We start from the raw sequence: 18,534 nt of genomic DNA on the forward strand, positions 1-18,534 counted from the left end.
TGTTTTCGACTGGTCTCCCGAGATAAACCCCAGGACTTAATTGTTCAGTATACATACAAGCCTTGTCGAGAATAGGAACCTTTAGCAAGGACGACTGTGACAGACTGCAATTGCTACCGGAAACAACAAATGACTTCCGTCAATGTTCTGTGCATGTCCATACTGTTTGCTCACCGTCGTCCACTGCCCGCCGAACTGAAGTTAAATTACCATTTAGTGCGTGGTTACCAAGAATGAAACTTTTAACCTGGAAATAATAAATGTTGGTTGTTGGTTATAGGTTTGCTTCTAGAGCATCTAGAAATCGTCTTTTCTCCTCACTCATTGCCACAATTAAATTTACCAACATTCAGCGTGGGATTTGTCCTTACATATGGAGCTGCTGCTGCTGCCAAAAACTGAACTTCAAGCAAACTTGTTTTGCAGGCACATGTTTGGAGAGAATGGGGAGTGGCCTTTCTACAGTATCTTGTTTACAATACTAACATGGCTACTTACACTGCTTACAATACTAATAGAGTTACCTACACTGTTTGTTATACAATACGATTACTTACGACACTTGAAGTACTAATACTTACCCAACTTACAATATAATACGATAACACAAGACCAAGTTCACAGACCCTCATTTTGTCATTATTGACTGAATCAGGATCAAAAATAAGTTTCTGTCAAGTTAAAAGAAATTATTTGGTGAGGGTTCAGAGCACCCCTAAGATTTTGGAACATTGAAAGAGGTTCTTGAAATTACTCTTCAGAAACATTTCTTTTTGCTTAAGTCAGATGTTAAACGGAGGATATAACATGGCCACGCGTAACCAAATAATAATTCAACTTGAGACGAGATATTTCGTATCTCCAAGCAAGCCATGTAATGTTCTATGTATTATTTAAACAGCAATGAAATCCCAAACCATTTCAGTTTTGCTGCGAAAGGCGCGATTTGTTATGTAACCATAGCAACTGCGATCTTTTCGGTTGAGAAAATAACATGAATGCTATTTGGATATGTGAGAATATCAAGTTTTCGCGCGAAAGCCCGCCTAGTATTTCATTCGTGTTTATGCAATAAAGAAGGCTATGTTATCCCTGCTTGGTAAAAACAAACAGTCAAACTCTACCACCTTCTTTCTGAGCAATCAGGATTTTGTATTCTAACGGCCCGTTAATGACTCGGACTATAGTTTCGCACAAGGAGTGACAGGCTGTCAAACCAGGTGCCCCTAAAAAAATCAAGTTTAACGTTTCAAACACTTTAAAACCGTCTTCAGTAATCTCTTTGCAAATGTTGGGGATCTATAATTAAGATTTAGCATCTTCATTTTTCTTAATGGGAAAAATTCTGGCTTTTGTTTTTTTCGAAAAATCAAAGTTTAGAAACACTTTAAACCCGTCTTCAGTAATCTCTTTGCAAAGGTTGGGGATCTATAGTTCAGAATTAGCATCTTAATTTATTTATTGGGAAAAATTTTGTTTTGTTTTTTTTTTCGAAAAATCAAAGTTTAGAAACATGTTTTTTTTTTTTTTCAGCTAACTCTTCCGGCCTTCTTCCAAAAAATCTCTCTTATTACGTCCATCAAGCGGTGCGTCGCCATTGCGTTTATTAAACCACGTGCACAAAGCAATTTTTTTTATTTGCTATCCCTCCGCGCGCGCCCCCCACCACAATCCCCGGGACAAGGCCGACTTAAACAATCCTCCGTAGCAAAAAAAAGATTGCGACTGGTACGTTTAACCATTGTTCTTAGCGTACGTAAACCTTAGCAACGTTCATAAAAATATACAGAAAAGTTATAAATTCTTCAAACCTAGGCTGCACAATGTCCTTAGTACAGGAACAAATATCGTAAACATTTGGCCTTCTTTGCATTGGTATTGTGGTAAAATGTTCAGCCGCCATCTTTTTTCCTACGGTGGATTCCCCACCCCTAGGCACGAAGGTTAGGATTAGTCCCGGGGTTGCCCGGGGGGATGGTAACAGGTGGAACTGAACCGCGCATTACAGCGAAAGCAGAATTGAGCTGTGAAATCCACAAATCTTATAGAAAATGCTGAAAATGTCAGGTCAGTTTTTGTCATCACAGCACCGCTGTGAGCTGAAAAACCTGCATGTTGCCTTGAATATTGCAGGAGTTGAAAAACATGCTCGGAAAACTTGCGGTTGCTGTCAACATCGACACCTTGGAGGCCATTTGATTCCAGTTTTGAATGAAAGGAGCGTTAGTGAAGATGGAAATTTGTGTCCTCTGTGGTTGATGATTCTCAAATCAATTTGATTTTGTGTCGGAGATATTTTCTCGCTGCGATACAAGTGGCCTTGAGCTGAATTTAGCTATACTTTAGTTGCTGCTGACGCATTTTTTTTTTAAACAATTTTTTAAACAATTGCGTGCAGGATATGACTAAAATCCTGCGAATGTGCAATGTTTAATTTTGGGGCTCACGGATTTAACGTTAAATCCGTGAGCTCCAAAATTAAACATTGCACATTCGCAGGATTTTAGTCATATCCTGCACGCAATTCTGTAGGTGTTTTTTGCTGTTCACACCCTAGTCGGAACGTGATTTGTACTCTAAAAAATAGGTGTAAAATAAGTTCCTTTATGTATCTTGTTCAAACTCCCTGATGAAGTCTGTATGATCAGACGAAACCGGTCGGAGAAAATAAAGCAAGTTGACAAGATCTGTTGCTGAAGTGCTGCTCACTAGTATTATTTAAAAAAAAAAAAAAAATTAAAAAAACAAGGTTTTGTTTTAACTGATTTTAAGAAGTGGTGTTGTGCTGTTTCATTCCAGGCATCTATCTGTGTCAACAATTCTTTTGAGATTGACAGAAGTTGAATATTCTAAATAATTTAATCTCATATAAAACACTTTCATTAGTGGGCTTGTTATTCGAGACAAAGCAATGGTTTCTTACCTTGAAGTAACACCAATTTTTCTAGTTAATGTAGTCTCGCTCGACTGCCGACTGAGACTGCTTGAGTGCTTTTTTCCGAGTCATGTCCTAGAAAAGAAAGGGTTTGTTTTCCTTCAATCTGCTTATCGTACCTGTTAACAGCCTCGACAAGACTTTTTTGTACCTTATCTTTCGCCCAGCCACGTAAAATATTATCTAACTTCTGAAAACTTTCCGCCATTTAAAGGAGAAAGTCACACACACAAAAAAGAATATTTTTTTGTTGTTGTTAACGCTAACAAAAACCTCGCACTAAGTATAGCCACTCACCGAAGTTTCAGCCTCTAAAGATGTGGTTTCCCTTATGAAATTCGACTCCAAAGAAGCCCAAAATTCGACATCGTTGCCGTCATTTTATACAGTACACTGCAGTCAGGCCGCGTTTTCGTGACTTCATTCCGTCCAACGGCTTTTGCCCAAATGACTTCCGACATAACGTAACCCGCGCGAAGGTCAAACTATTTATGCATAGCCGCGCGGACTGGGTCTACTCGGGGGATTGGTTTCTAGATTAGGTGAGTGAAAAAGTTGAAGGTTTACTTGCCATAGGTGTAGAGTTACCTTCTCCTTTAAAAAAAAACAAAAAAAACAGAGGGAATATGTTTCTTATATTGATGTCATCTAAGCGTTTGTCCTTTAATAGATCATAGGTGAGAACCAATCAAAATGCTGAAATAATTTGGCTTATCATATAAACAAAGATAGAGAATACGGAAAAAACCGTGGAAATTCAAGGTTGTTAAAAACAAAAGCTTGGACTTTTTTTGTGAACCATGGATTACACCACGGTTCACAAATCGTATCTTGGATTGGGAAAGACATCCGCCCATTAACAGGCGCGCAAGATGGAATTCTTTCCTCAAGCGTAGTTGAAAACCGCGTATATCGAAATGTTTTGTTTACATTATACTTGCTAAGTAACTTAAACGGGAAGTCTACGTAAGAGCAGGAGTCAAACTGTCACGAACAGAAATAGCTCTGAATGGCAGCGCCATCTCTTATTGGGCAGTGTTGTTTGTAAGGAGCTGTTATTTTGACTGCGCCCACATCTCTTCAATACTATCACGATATTTTCCTTGACTTGAGAACTGAATACATCCGTTGCGGTGTAAAAATGAATGTTTCAGCGCTCGTTTTTCTTTTGTGGATTTCAAAAATGCTTCGCCCAACGCACGCAAAGGGTGAGTTCGAAAATGTCCTTATATTTTAATTTAAATCGTGTTCTATATTCTCCTTCTTGTGTATCCTAAAATCCACTTGCCTGGGCTGTCATCCCAAACTCTGCCTCATAATCGGGTTGAGTTTGTAGTTGGTTCTTCTCTTTAACCTCTTCTTCTCGTTCATGTTTTCTTCCGTGTACTCCTATTTTCCTCTCTTCGTAAAAAAACCGACATTTTAAAATTCCAATTTTACTACTTTGGCCCTTACATTCGTGCAAATTTCTACTCAAATTGTTATTTTAATTTCAACCAGAGCAGTATTTTTGAGAAAATGACATCATTTTTTCAAATTCTTAACCAGGATTTGGAAAACAGGAAAATTAATGGCGGCCGTAAATTTCGGAAATAAAGGCCCAAACAATGCGAACTCTAATTAATGTTCTTAATAGATTGAAATTTGGCAAGATATCTAGACGAGACTATTGTGTACGAGCACGTGAAATAATGGATATCGAGAATTTGATCATAGGGGCACTTGAAAGAAAGATGATGCTGGATGTTTAAATATTCTTGTTCATAAGATGGGTAAGGTAGCTAATCTGACACTCATTGCTTTGCGTTTTGTGTAAACTTTGCGAGAAATCTTCTAAAAAATCCTCGCAAGAAACTACGTGAAGCTCAAACAGCAAATAATCGAAATACAGGCTTTCTTGTTTCACACGTGTAGTCCGAGAAACCTTTCCTGCTACATGTAATCAGGCTCTATATTATCTGAATTTAATCATGAATATATATAAATGTGCACTTTACGCCCATGGGCTGTGTCAAAGTTTTTTCGGTTTATTCTTCTGTTATAAAGGTAATCGTCCATTGCATTCTGTAGGCAAAAAAATAAAAATGACATCTTACCTGCTCGAAAACACTCGATTATTAATAAAGGAAGTTAATGCTAATGGCAGGTGGATTTGAATATTGCATTTTCTCCATTGCATAAAGTTGTCGTATATCATAATTGTCTTAAAACCCCTAAATTAAGACAAATTACACGGAAAACATCTTTATTCTTTACATATGTTGCAGTCTTTAGGTTACTAGGCGGGTTGTTTTTATCGAGCGAGCAAAGTCGAATGTTTCGTCGTACCTTTTTGTATTCTTTTTGTCTAAGGGAGCGATATCTTGGATTCAGTGAGTTGCAGAAAGCGACCAAAACGTTAAGGTGATACGTGAACAAATTTAACCAGCTCTTTTCCAGCAAAAACGTCAGCTTTGCAGGTTACTAACAGCCAATTCCTCTAAACACCGAGACTGAGATGACAGCCGCCGAATTTCGGATTTCTTCATATTTTGCCCAAATAACTTCTATAGTGAGTTGTTTTCGAAAATACCATTCAAAGGTCCTGAAGCGCTTTAGTGTTTTCGAAATCGCCATTTTAGCCGTCAGCCGCAAAAATGGCCGAAAATTGTGCATTTTGTTTTCACTCGTACAGATCAACGCGATCATATCTATTAATATACTTTGGCTGGCTCATGGTGCATTTTTTGCTGTTTCTAAAGTATTCATTTGATTTTTGTTTCTAAAGCTCCAAATGTTACAATATTTTAGGCCGATACAAGTACCTTCATCAAAGCTCGTGAGCGAAAGGGCTAATTTTAGCTAATTTCAATACCATCAAAAGCCCACTGGTACAAAGAATTTGAAGTCGAATATAAAACTTTCTAAAAGCCCATACACGCTATATTATGGTTGTGTGAAAGTCTCTTTTGTGGCCCGAAAACAGTATCCCGTCGAGAGACATAAACGTGTGATACATTTTGGTAAATTCGTTATTCGTGAAACCAACATGGAACTTGGCCCGCTACTTTCATCAAGAACAAAAAATGAGCGAATGGAAACTTTTTCTTTAATAACGATACGTGTAATTTTTTTCTCTTTTTCCTCTTAGATTGACTACATGATTAGCTTTTGCAAACAATTGCAGTTAACTGAAAATATACGCTGCTTTTTGAATATTGTAATGTTATGCAAATTTATTTCCATTACCGGCACGTGCATATCGCCTGAAACCTATTTTCCTCCCGCCTATGTTCTTGTTTTTTTTTTAAGGTGACAACTGTAGTACACATTATTCGTTCAATATCGGAAGTATTAATTTTTGTGGAAGACCTACAGCCGAACCTGACTTCAAGAAAAACAAAAAACATTTTTAAATGTGAAGCGTGAGTAAACAATCGATTACAGTTGCGTCCATCACGTTTGGCGTACATATTCCAGCACAACCATTTCAATTCCATGTAGAATGGTACACTCTACTTAAAAAATAACCGTCTCATCGCAGCATTTCTTGAAATCCTGGTCTGAGACCAGGTAGTGATAATAAAGCGCGAGCAGTTGGCGAAACTTCATCATCAACTGTCGAAAGGCATAAACAAGATGATTCAGCCTTTGAATTTCTTCCCGTGTGCTTGCAATTCTTATGGATACAATTGCCCCTGTCTTTTACCACCAGATGTATAGATGAATCGTTTGTTTTCTATTAGCTAATATGGCACATACCTCTGAATAAAGCACATACTGTGACATTATTTTGCTTGGAGTGTTCCAACAGTCGTCCGCCATTTGCAAAACGTAAGCAGCAAGACAGAAAACCACAAAGGCTTCTTCGTCAATCGAACTACGCAGTCCAGATTTCTTTCTTACAGAGTTTCCAGACTTCACTCTCTTTCAAAGTTCCAAGACTTCGCAGTTCTGTTGACCAGTCCGAATAACTGTCATGGCGTTAGTTGAAAGTACTTGACCTTGTTTGGTGGTCCTGAGTTCACACAATCCTGCAAATGTGGATCGCGTGACAATTGGCCACTGTACCAAATATGTCGATGAACCTCTGGCGTTTTGCAAAGTGAGTGAATGATGGCGGCGAGTGAGTCTAAACTGTCTGCTCATGCAAGTAAAGTGGTTCGCATTGTCAGCCTAAATAAACATTTTTGGACGAAATTGGAGGATGCAAACGGAAGGAAGTGTTGTTTAATTCTGCAAGAGTTCAACTTCAACTTCATCTTCAGGCTTTATTTTGCATTTACAGTTTTCATTTGAAATTACAATATTAGCATAAAAAAGGAAAAAAGATACATATATAACAATTAAAGGTGACAATGGTCTATAGTTTGTGCATGGAGGCTAATAGAACCGCGAGGTTATCGAGTTAGCCTCCATCTCGTTGGAGCGAACATAAAAAAAAAACATGGGAGTAGAAGGGCGGATTACTAAAGGAAAGAGCTAGAAGAATTGTGGAAAGAGGATAAAACTCGACGAATCACAGAGCCGCGGGTCCTGCTATCACGGCATGTCTACGTGGATTATTGGAAAGTATTACCGTCCGCGTTCACAGAAGTTGTACAACACACCTTTCCTCTTTACCTCTAAAATACAACTTTGTCGTTCATGCTTTTTGAATAGAAATGCACCGATGATAGGGCTGGGATACAAAAAGGACAAAGGAGGCCTAGAGGGCATCAGATTTTAGATACGCGGTGTGAGTTTACATACATATTCACTCTTGTTGCTTTCTGCTAAACTATAGAAACTATAATATGGGCGCTTGCCATACAACCAAAAGTTACAAAATTTTTGAAAGAGATACGAATGGTACGGAAATTTTTTGGTCGAAGGGAAAGCGCCCATATATATACCCGTTAGCCGGGAAATGGCGGAAAAATCGGCCATTCAGAAGAGCAAAAATTTTCCTTTATTTTACCTTGAGAATTCGCAATTATTGATATAGCGAACGTCTACATCCATAATTAGGCGGTATAAAATAGTTAGGCATTATGTACTGTAACCTTATTTTGCGCATTTCAGAGGCAAAAATAAGAGTGAATGTGTGGACTGTCCACCGGGACAAGACAAGTGTCTGTTGTAGACTAGGAGTCCGCTGTGGAGACGTAGCCGTTAGTGGAGGTTTGACTGTGTAGTCTATATGGTTTTTAAAAAGAAAGTAGCAGGAGTGAATATGTACGTAAATTCTCAACACGTATCCATTAAAGATTAGTGTCTCATGGGCCTTGTTTTTCCATCCCAGCCATGTCCCCAGTGCGTTTCTATGCCAAAAGTACAAACAATATCCCTGTTTTTTAAAGTTGGATAGGAAATATGTAGTGTTTTATTAACGGTAATACAGTCGAACCTTTCTAGAACGGCCGTTATGGAGAGGTTTCAGTAAGGGTGAATTATAACATCGACATTTTCTTGGGATTCAACCTTTTTGTCTCAAAAAAAAAAAAAATGGTCAGTGTGACATGTAAATACGTAACAAAATCAAAATATATCTACGCGAGGCGAGCAAGGAGCAGTTTGGATTCCCAGTCCACGCCACGAAAAATGGGAGGGGGGAGGGGGGGGGGGCAGACTCCCATATAAAAATCGCGGGGGTGCTCCTCGTACCTTTTAAGTGTTGAATGAGGTTTTGGTAGCCCTTAGGGTGTTTAGCCTCAAAAGGTCCACAGCAGGAGCTTTTGCGGTACCTTTTAGGGTACTGAGCCGAAAACATTATGACAGCAGATAATGTGTTATGCAAGAATTGGTATCTCTTAGGGAAGAAAGAATGTCAAGCCACGCCCACAAAAAAAGGATCTTGGTACCCCTTACGGCTTCTTTTAAAAATTTGCGACGGGCAGCGCCGTCCTTTTTATATGGGTGCCCCCCCCCCCCCCCCGCCACCCTCGGGATCCACGTCGCCATCTTCACTAACTTTGCAAAACGCGCAATCCACATTTCCCAAATTGTCTGAAGTGGGACCAGCAAACGAAGTCAAGTTCTTATTCAACTAACGCCATGACAGTAATTCGGACTGGCCAACAGAACGGCGAAGTCTTGGAACTTTAAAAGAGAGTGAAACCTGGAAACTTTGTAGGAAAGAAATCTGGACAGCGTAGTGCGATTGACGAAGAAGCCTTGTGCTTTTCTGTCTTGCTGCTTACGTTTTTGCAAATGGCGGAAGACTGATGGAACACTCCAAGGAAAATGATGTCACAATATGTGTTTTATTCAGAGGTATTTGTCATCTAATGTGATAGGAAATGAAACATTCATCTATAAATCTGGTGGTAAAAGACAGGGGCAATTGTATCCATAAGAATTGCAAGCACACGGGTAAGAAATACAAAGTTGAATCATCTTGTTTATGCCAGAACTTTTCGACAGTTGATGATGAAGTTTCGCCAACTGCTCGCGCTTTGTTATTGTTGCCGGGTCTCAGACCAGGATTTCAAGAAATGCTGCGATGAGACGGTTATTTTTAAGTTGGAAAATATTATTTTCCAAGTTGTACTGGTGAAACGATTTCACTTCATCATGAAATCTTTCACTCCTTCACTCCATCACTCCTTCTCTCCTTCACTCCTTCACCCCTTTACTGGGCCACTTCCTGTTACACCTTTGAAACCCTGGGGGAGGGGGGAACTCCCATATGAAAAGGTCAGGGATGCTCCTTGGAAAATTTGAATTTAACTCCTAAAGGAGACTAGTATGGGAGTTGCTCGAGCTTCATTAGACCCCGAAAAGATACCACCTTCGTCAATACCCTAAGTGAGACCGGAATTCTTGATTTTTACCCGAGACGAGGAGTATCCCTGACCTTTTCATGTTGGTGTTCCCCCTCCCCGGGGTTTCGAACGTCCGCCGTTTAAGGCCGTTTTGCAGTCGTTTGCACCGTGTCAAGTTAGTTATTCTTTGAATTTCTGACGCAAATACTCAATATCTTAGCGCAGAAATGCTCTACGTTGAATAACTTTTCGCACGAACGTTTTTATAAACAGAAGCTACCTGTAATTGTATAAATAGCTCATTTCCTGAAGGTGCTCGCTCATACAGATTTAACCATACACGATTGCCGGAAAAGAAGAAATTGAAAGTCACAAAATTGACGAACTGAATGAATTTTCGAATGACTCACGCCGTGATTTGAGGAGAATTAAGGAAAATTCGAACGACGTGTTTCGCTTTTTATTTACACAATATTGTAATTAAATACACATGAATACTAAGATGAGAAAAGGTAACAAAGAAAAAAATATCATTGATACTGGCTTGGAAAATAAAGAACGAAAAACAATAAGAGGAATAAAAATGAGAATCATTACCTGCTCTCACAGGAAGCGGTACTTTCTTGATAATTGTCTCGGTCTCTCGGACGAGGATAACTCTGTCTCGCGGACTGATAACTTCCTGAATGTTTTCAACAGTGTTACATCTTCTCGTGTATTCTCTTACCGTTGCGCTTTGCACTATTTCTTAACAATGCCAGTGGGCTTTAACTTAACCTTAACTTAACTTACGGATTAAACCTCAAGTCTGTGGCATCAAAATTGTCACTGTTTACAGATGATCCATTTTCCAAGTTGAAAGGCTTTGATCAAAGTAGAGTGTACCTGTCTTCATGAAATGGTTGTGGTAGCTACGCCAAACATGATGGATGCAACTGTAATCGATTGTTTACTCGAGCTTCAGGTTTAAAATTTTTGTTTTTCTCTTGAAGTCAGGTTCGACTGTGGGTCTTCCAAAAAAATTAAAACTGCCGATATTGAACGAATAATGTGTGCTACAGTTGTCACCTTCAAAAAAAAAACAAAGAAAAAAAAAAAGAAAAAAAAAACATAGGCGGGAGGAAAATAGGTTTCGGTTTCAGGTGATATGCACTTGTCGGCGATGGAAATAAATTTGCATAACATTACAATGTACCAAAAGCAGCGTCTATTTTCATTTAACTGCAAATGTTTCCAAGAGGTAATCATGTGACCAATCTAAAAGGAGAAAAAAACCAACAAATTACAAGCATCTGTTATTGACGAAAAAAGGTTTCCAAATTCGCTTAGTTTTGTTCTTGATGTATGTAGCTGGCCAAGTTCCATGTTGGTTTCACGAATGACAAATTTACCAAAATGTACCACACGTTTATGGCTCTTGAGGGGTACTTTTTTAGTTTTGACTTCAAATTCTGTGCACCAGTGGGCTTTTGACGGTATTGAAATTAGCTAAATTTAGCCCTTTCGCTTACGAGCTTCGATGAAGGTACTTGTATCGGCCTAAAATATTATAACATTTGGAGCTTTTGCTAATCAAATGAATGCTTTAGAAACAGCAAAAAATGCGCTGTGAGCTAGCCAAAGTATATTGATAGATATGATCGCGTTGATCTGTACGAGCGAAAACAAAATGACCAATTTTCGGCCATTTTCGGCGGCGGCTGTCAGCTATAAAGGCGATTTTCGAACTTTCCTGGATTACGAAAAAAACTAAAGCGCTTCAGGACCTTTGAAGGATATTTTCAAAAACAAGTCACTATAGAGGTGATTTGGGCAAAATATGAAGAAATCCGAAATTTTGCGGCTGTCATCTCATTCGCGGTATTTAGAGGAATTGGCTCTTAATGCAACAGAGCGGATCTGAAAACCCATTAAATGTTTTCCGTCAACCCAACGCTGGAAACATTTGGAAAACGCAACAATTACCGGTCATTTTGGATTTGTGTTTGACGAAAACTCTGTCAGAGGAATCGCTTGATTATCGTGACGTCATCCTTCTTGAAAAGCCCTGTTTTCAAAATGTTTTCCGTCCACACTAAAACACAAGCCGGCGTTTTCAAATTTCTCCAGTTTGAAGAGCATTTTGGAAAAGGATTAGAGGAGACGGTAAAACTAACCGTAGAAATATAGTCCGTGTTTTTAAATTTCTCAATTTTATTGTGGCCGCAACCTGATTTTTTCACGTTTTCTCACAAATTGAAGTTAAATTCGATGATTTCGTCACAATCCGGTACCTAGATACAGAGCGTTACTGAGATTGTGTAACGGATCGAGGCAGCACCTCTGTTTGAGATATTCTAGACTCTTTTTGTGTTTCTATTTCATTTTCTCGTTGTTTGTATAGGGCAAGAATTCGACAAATACGTTTCAAGTAAAGACTATTACCTGATTCAAGATTATTATTTTATAGTCTTTTTTACATTTATTTCAAGATTACTTACAGGATTGCTTACAAACAACACCGTATAATAAGCGATGGCGTGTTGTGTCGCTGCCATTCAGAACTATTTCTGCTCATTGACACTCAGCTATAATAGAGCGAGTTGCTCGCTTGCATCTAACAGTAAATTTTTTATGTAAGGCGCCAGAAACATATTATGCAAGACTCGATATTTTTCTCTCCATATGACAGTTTCGGAAGCTGGCATAAGTGTGGCCATCACGGTGCTTCTGATGTCTCAGATGTTTTTTAAACTGGATGCTTAGCAGTGTATAATTCGAGGCGAATATTTCATCCGTGGCATGATGTTAAAAGGACATACCTACATCGAGGAGAAGACCGTAATCTGGCTTAATTGTTTAGACAAGTGTGATGATGACGTCAGATGTCAAAGCTTTAACTACGTCATCAGCCAAGGCATATGTGAGTTGAACAACCGCACCAAAGAAGCCAGACCTGCAGATTTTGTTCCGGACAGCGATCGCTTCTATATTAAACGATTCAGGAAAAGAGGTATTGTTCTTCTTTGAACAATTCATCTCTATCTTTTTTTGAGGATAGTAATTGTGTCGTATACAGGCGTGCTCAGAATCTCACTGCATCCCGAGGACTACGAACAAAGCCCGCAGTTTTTCGTCAAGAGAGCTTAACAATAGTGGTGTTTAGTAATGACAGAAAAGCGCCAAGAAAAAAACAATGTTCTTGACTTTTCTATTTTTAGTTCCCCTTGGATCCGTTCCCGAGTTGCCAGCTGAGTCGTGCGTCGAGATCAGGGCGAGTGAAGGAGAAGATGCAGTCAGCGGTAATTACTGGTTCGATTCAATTAAACCTGGCGAGGCAGTCCTTGCTCGTTGTGACATGTCTAAACTAGGTAACTCGACGTTAGGGGTTTTACCTCGATGTATTATTTTCAAACCTCTGGTAATAAACCTCATCTACACGCTATAAAATGTCTCATTTTCTAGGCTGTTTCTATGATTAGAGACTCTGAATTCTACAAAATAAGGCATATTTGCGATGCGTACAACCTTGGCGCTAAATCAATTTTTTACGAGCTTTTACATTTAAGTTATGTTACCTTTCTATGTAATAACCGGGAGTGTTTTTTAATAAATTAAACCCTTCCAATAAGCGACTCCATAGCGAAAATAACGTTCAAGACATGGACATAGACTGTTTAATTTATGAGATACTCTTCATAAAGAAGAAGCCTAGCTTTAAAACCCAATCGGGCTCCATCCGCGCAAAACTATTTGTTTAGAGTTAAAACAACAAGAGCACTTACATTGGTCGTGAAGCCGAGGGCTACAGAGATGGGTTTCAGGTCTGCTATCTTCTCTCGACTAATAATTAACAGTCAAACAGGCTCTATCTTCCCCGTGCAACTGACAGCGGGTGCTCAGAACCAGAAGATTCCCACCCAGCAAGAAATTGTTTGTGGAACAGAGATATTTCAAAGAGCAGATCCGTTGCCATTCCCTGACTGGATTATGATAATGATGGATATCTGATGAAGATGTTTTGTTTTTCTTTATAAAAAGCAAAAATTTTAAAAGTTACTTAGTTAGTGATCTCTTTTGCCTATTTACTCGTGGCCGGGCTCCGTCAAATATATCAACAGAAGCTATTGCAGTTTAATCCTTTCAATCTTTTCTTCTAAAACAGATATCGATGACTGCGCAAGTCATCCCTGTAAGAACAACGGGACCTGTACAGACGGAATGAACGGATTCAACTGCAGCTGTGCACCAGGATTTAATGGCACACAATGTGAAACAGGTAACTATAGCCAAAATCTATTTTCCCTCAGATGTTAGGAGTTTTTAATCTCTTTCTATGTCGCTTGCTGCGCTTTTATTTTTTAAACTGCTTGAAAAGGGCAGAGACATATATTTTTGTTGTTGCAAAGTTCTATTGTATATGACCGATATGTGATAATAGATTTTTGGCCTGGGAAAGCACTTCTGTAAAAACTTGTGAAAACTTTCTGGTTGCGAGGATCAGGACCGCAATCTGTTACAGGGAAATATCTTCAGAACCGCCAACAGCACTCAGCACTTAGGTCCAACGATATCATTTTAATCCAAAAACGTAACAAAAGAATATTTTACAAGGCACGGCTATTTAAGCCGAAAACACAATTCTAAAGGTTTACGAAAATTTTTTAAAAACTCTCAACTAAACGTTATCTCGTACATTTCAGGAAGCTCGATTAGCTGTAACGGAATTTGTAGTTTTCAACATTAATAACTTTCAAAACAATAAAGGGAGATAACAGTTCAACAAAAAGACTAACACAGGTAGTAATTACAGCTCAGCGCTTATTATAGGTATGATCTACAACAAAAACAGGTGTTTGTTACGGTTAATGAACTGGAATAGTAAACTGCAACTTAGAAATGCAAAATGAACTAAAACAAATATATCTAAACCGAATATGTAAAATATACTAACTAATCTGATTTTCTCTCCTCACGGTTTTATCTTTCTACCTTTTTCCCTTACAACAGATATCGATGACTGTACAAGTCATCCCTGTAAGAACAACGCGACCTGTATAGACCGAGTGAACGGATTCAACTGCAGCTGTGCACCAGGATTTAATGGTACACAATGTGAAACAGGTAACAAAAGCCAAAACTGGTTAATTTTCATTGATATTCTACGGTTTTGAATCTCCTTCTAAGCTGTTTGCAGTGTTGTATCTTTTAACTTCAAGCGTAGTTTTGTTATGGAGTTTTGTTGTTGGTTGTTGCAGGTTCTATCGAATGTGACCGTTATTAACTTTCTGCCTTGTCACCTTGAAACAGATATCGATGATTGTGCAAGTCATCCCTGTAAGAGCAACGGAACCTGTACAGACCGAGTGAACGGATTCAACTGCAGCTGCGCACCAGGATTTAATGGGACACAATGTGAAACAGGTAATCGTAACAGATAACATCACCAACCTTATAATTCGTGTAAATAACAAAACAGCGATGTTCACAGATATTTTTGCTTATGCATTTTTGATTAAAGAAAGCACATTTTTCCCAAAACTTTCTTTTTTCTCCATATTTCTATCCAGTTGACATATCCAAGTCTCTAAGGAGCGAAATCTGGGCCGATAAACGATCTTATGCATTTTTGGTTATTTTGCAGATATTGTTGCTGTGGGATTTGTCGTATACCGTAAAATGCCGCTTTAAGCCCCGGGCTCGTATAACTTCATAAGCGGTTTTGTGTGGGCTTAAAGACGGGCAGGGGAGGCTTATATCCGGGCGGCATATAAGCGAATAGAAATATTGTTTCGGAACGAGGAGTTATAATGTATCTGGGCAACGAATTAAAGCTAATATACCATTACATTTGTAATACATTTATTGTGTAAACGGAGAATATGTTTCAAAAACATCTCTAAAACACTAGTGTGACTGGAGCAACTGGAAAGGAACAGAACGTTATTTGATTTATACATTAGATGGGCTCGTATCGGAGGGGGGGGGGCTTGTATCGGGAATAATATCTTTGTTAGCAAATAGAAGGGTTTATATCGGGGGAGGCTTTAACGTGGTATTTTATGGTATGACCGTTTTTAAATTTCTACCTTATCCCTTTAAAACAGATATCGATGACTGCGCAAGTCATCCCTGCAAGAACAGCGGGAACTGCACAGACCGAGTGAAGGGATTCAACTGCAGCTGTGCACCAGGATTTAATGGCACACGATGTGAAACAGGTAGTAGTTCGTGTAAATAATAAAACAGCAATGTTAACAAACAATTAGGAGCCAATAAAAAGGTGTGTTTCCTAGAAATTGACAGCCACTGGAAAAGGGAAAACAAAAAGAAAGTCGTCTTTGACTATTATTGCCACGAGGAAACCAAAAGATAAACCTTTTTTACGAGTTGCTGTGAAACTTCCATTGCTTTTACTTTTCCAGCAGAAATGTTTTAATTCCTTCTTTACAGTATATTTCCTTGTAAAAGTTTGCCTATGAGCGGACACACGACCCAACGTTAAACATGCCAAACACAGTAGGGTGTGTAGTTCCATGGTCATAACCTCCAATCTGGTGAAGGGGGGACAGATGGGGAATTGACCGCATGGGTATGGCTTCGATTCAGGGCTGATTTTACACCTGTTGTGGGCAGGTGGAGGCGAAATGATGCGAAGAGTTAGTTACTTAGACGAGTCAACGAATTCAACTGCAACTGTGCACTAGCCTTTACTGGAACACTGTGATTGAGATAATCGCTGCAGATAACAGCAGGTAATACCACATGCAAGTAATAGGGCTGAAACGCCTACAATCGATCGGCAGATGGCAGTATTGTGTGGTTGATATCACTGAAAGTTTCCCGTTAGCCAGCCTCACGATTACTCTAATAAAATGTATCTGCTATAGATGTTTCTATATGCCGTGTAATCACTTTAGAAATGTAAAAACTTTGGAGTGGATTTAAGGCGCCAATTCTACTTATTTTCCTTCGTAACAAGGTTCGCTTGAGATTTTTCTGAGATTTTTTTCGCCTTTTTCACGTGTAAAGTAGTTTATTTCCACCAGAATTCCCTTTTATGATCGTAATGGGACACTTAACCATCCCTTGTGACATTGAAATACTAACACTTACATCCCTTTGTTTTTAGACATTGAGGAGTGCGCTGCACAGGTCGACCCATGTGGTGCTGTAGCCAACTCTGAGTGCAAGAACACGGATGGATCGTACTATTGCCAGTGCAAAGATGGATTTGTAAAGAACGGTGCTATTTGTGAAGGTGCAACACAGTTTTATCATTAGTAGGGATATCTTCTATTCTGTTTTAATCAGCTACAGTTAAAAACTTTATTTGTCGTTATGTAAGGACGGCTTGCCACATTTAAGAATCTTATTTAACAAGTAGGCATGTATCAGGAAAAAAATAATAAATAACCCATATGAAGTTAGAATCCACTACATAGTGGGTTAAAGTATTCCACATGATATTCCTCCAGCGGTTTATCCAATGCCAGAGAGTAAACACACCTTAGTGGAGAAACACTGGCGCTGATTGCGATGTTCTTACACTTAGAACCGATAAATATCATCGCCTGAAGGACAAATTTATTCAGCTATGGCTTACCTACAGGTTACCCAACAACATTTGAACTGGAAATTTCAAATGTAAATATGTAGATTTTCTCGTATAAACAGACAAAAAGGTGTTAATTAATACCTATTGTAGAAGCTATATTTCGGTGGCGAGATCTTTTAACAACCTTGTTCCCAGGAAAAATGGAAACGAAGACAAATCATATAGAAATGTTTGTGCATAACCGGATGTAATAAAGTGATGTAAAATTGAACAAAATATATGAAGTGACTGTATTCAAACTACAAGTAACACCCAACGACACAGCACGACAGAGGTATCTACGGATTAGGGGAGAGTTATTTACGTATTACCCTGTTTGTTTGTTTTAGTTGACATATGTAAGAACTACCAAAATCTGACAGATGCGGAAAGAAGATATGACTACGCAACACAAGACGACATATGTCAAATGTCCTCTGTGTTTATCACATATTTATTTTACACATTTGTGTATTTCCTTTAGTTGATGTATGTCACTGGCAAAATTACCAAAATCTGACAGATGCAGAAAGAAAATATGACTACGTGACAGTAAACGACAAATGTGACGACACTCTCAATGGCTGGTATCGCTTCCAGGGAGCTGCAGGCACAAAAATGGTGACCACATGTCCACCGATGCAACGTTGTGATACAGCCTATCCTATCTGGTTGAGTGGTGGTCATCCTACAGTGGCTGAGGGTAAAGTCATAAGAAAAGTCTGCTTTCATAAGTATGCGAACTGTTGCTACGACTGGTTGTTGATTCAATTAAAGAACTGTGGCTCCTATTATATCTACAAGTTATCATACCCGGTGACATGTCCTGCCCGATATTGCAGTACTGACTAATCCGGTCGTAGCATGTGTATGTTTCAGTTAGCTTCAGTTGAATAATAGTGGCAAGAGACTTAGATCATTGTCTCTCTTAGTGCCAAGCGGGATATTACTTCCCGACATGATTACCTACAGTAATACTTAACCATGGCCTGGTTGTTCAAAGCATGACCAAGCTAGTCTATAATTAGTATTTCCCATTTATACACTTCAGCCATTTTTTTTCTCTCAACTTTTGACGACGGCTTACAAGCTCTAATTAAGTCGTCTAAAAATAAGCAAAGAAATACTTTACCCACGAAAGAAAACTTTAAACCTCCATCAACTCTTAAACCTGGATTACGAAAAACCTGACCACTATAAACAAACAAAATGCACATCGAGTTTCAGGCGTTTCTCGGGAGAAGACTTAACGGCGTGAAATATGACGGCTGTTTTTTTTTAGGTATTAAAGACACTGT

The 18,534-nt window shown here is 38.8% G+C and overlaps 1 protein-coding gene and 1 long non-coding RNA gene across 2 annotated transcripts; both read left to right on the forward strand.

The window, feature by feature from the left end:
• Positions 1–14,947: 14,947 nt before the first annotated feature.
• Positions 14,948–15,885, forward strand: LOC149104837 (uncharacterized). Its single transcript, XR_016201462.1, has 2 exons — positions 14,948–15,063; positions 15,747–15,885. It is a non-coding gene; the product is annotated as an uncharacterized LOC149104837 (long non-coding RNA).
• Positions 15,886–16,227: 342 nt separating this feature from the next.
• Positions 16,228–18,088, forward strand: LOC149104838 (uromodulin-like). The gene is made up of 3 exons (XM_089272275.1): positions 16,228–16,231; positions 16,772–16,900; positions 17,721–18,088. The coding sequence occupies exons 1-3, from the start codon at positions 16,228–16,230 to the stop codon at positions 18,086–18,088; spliced, it is 501 nt and encodes a 166-aa protein (XP_089128401.1).
• Positions 18,089–18,534: the final 446 nt, after the last annotated feature.

This window comes from Orbicella faveolata, unplaced genomic scaffold (assembly GCF_042242905.1).
Source record: "Orbicella faveolata isolate gen_17 unplaced genomic scaffold, um_ofav_v1 contig_34, whole genome shotgun sequence".
In the NCBI taxonomy this organism is placed as follows: domain Eukaryota; kingdom Metazoa; phylum Cnidaria; class Anthozoa; order Scleractinia; family Merulinidae; genus Orbicella; species Orbicella faveolata.

What these genes read in the sequence shown, in the direction of transcription:
- LOC149104838 (XM_089272275.1), top strand. An exon ending in GAACGGTGCTATTTGTGAAG is followed by an intron (nt 16,901 to 17,720) that starts GTGCAACACAGT and finishes TATTTCCTTTAG; the next exon opens with TTGATGTATGTCACTGGCAA.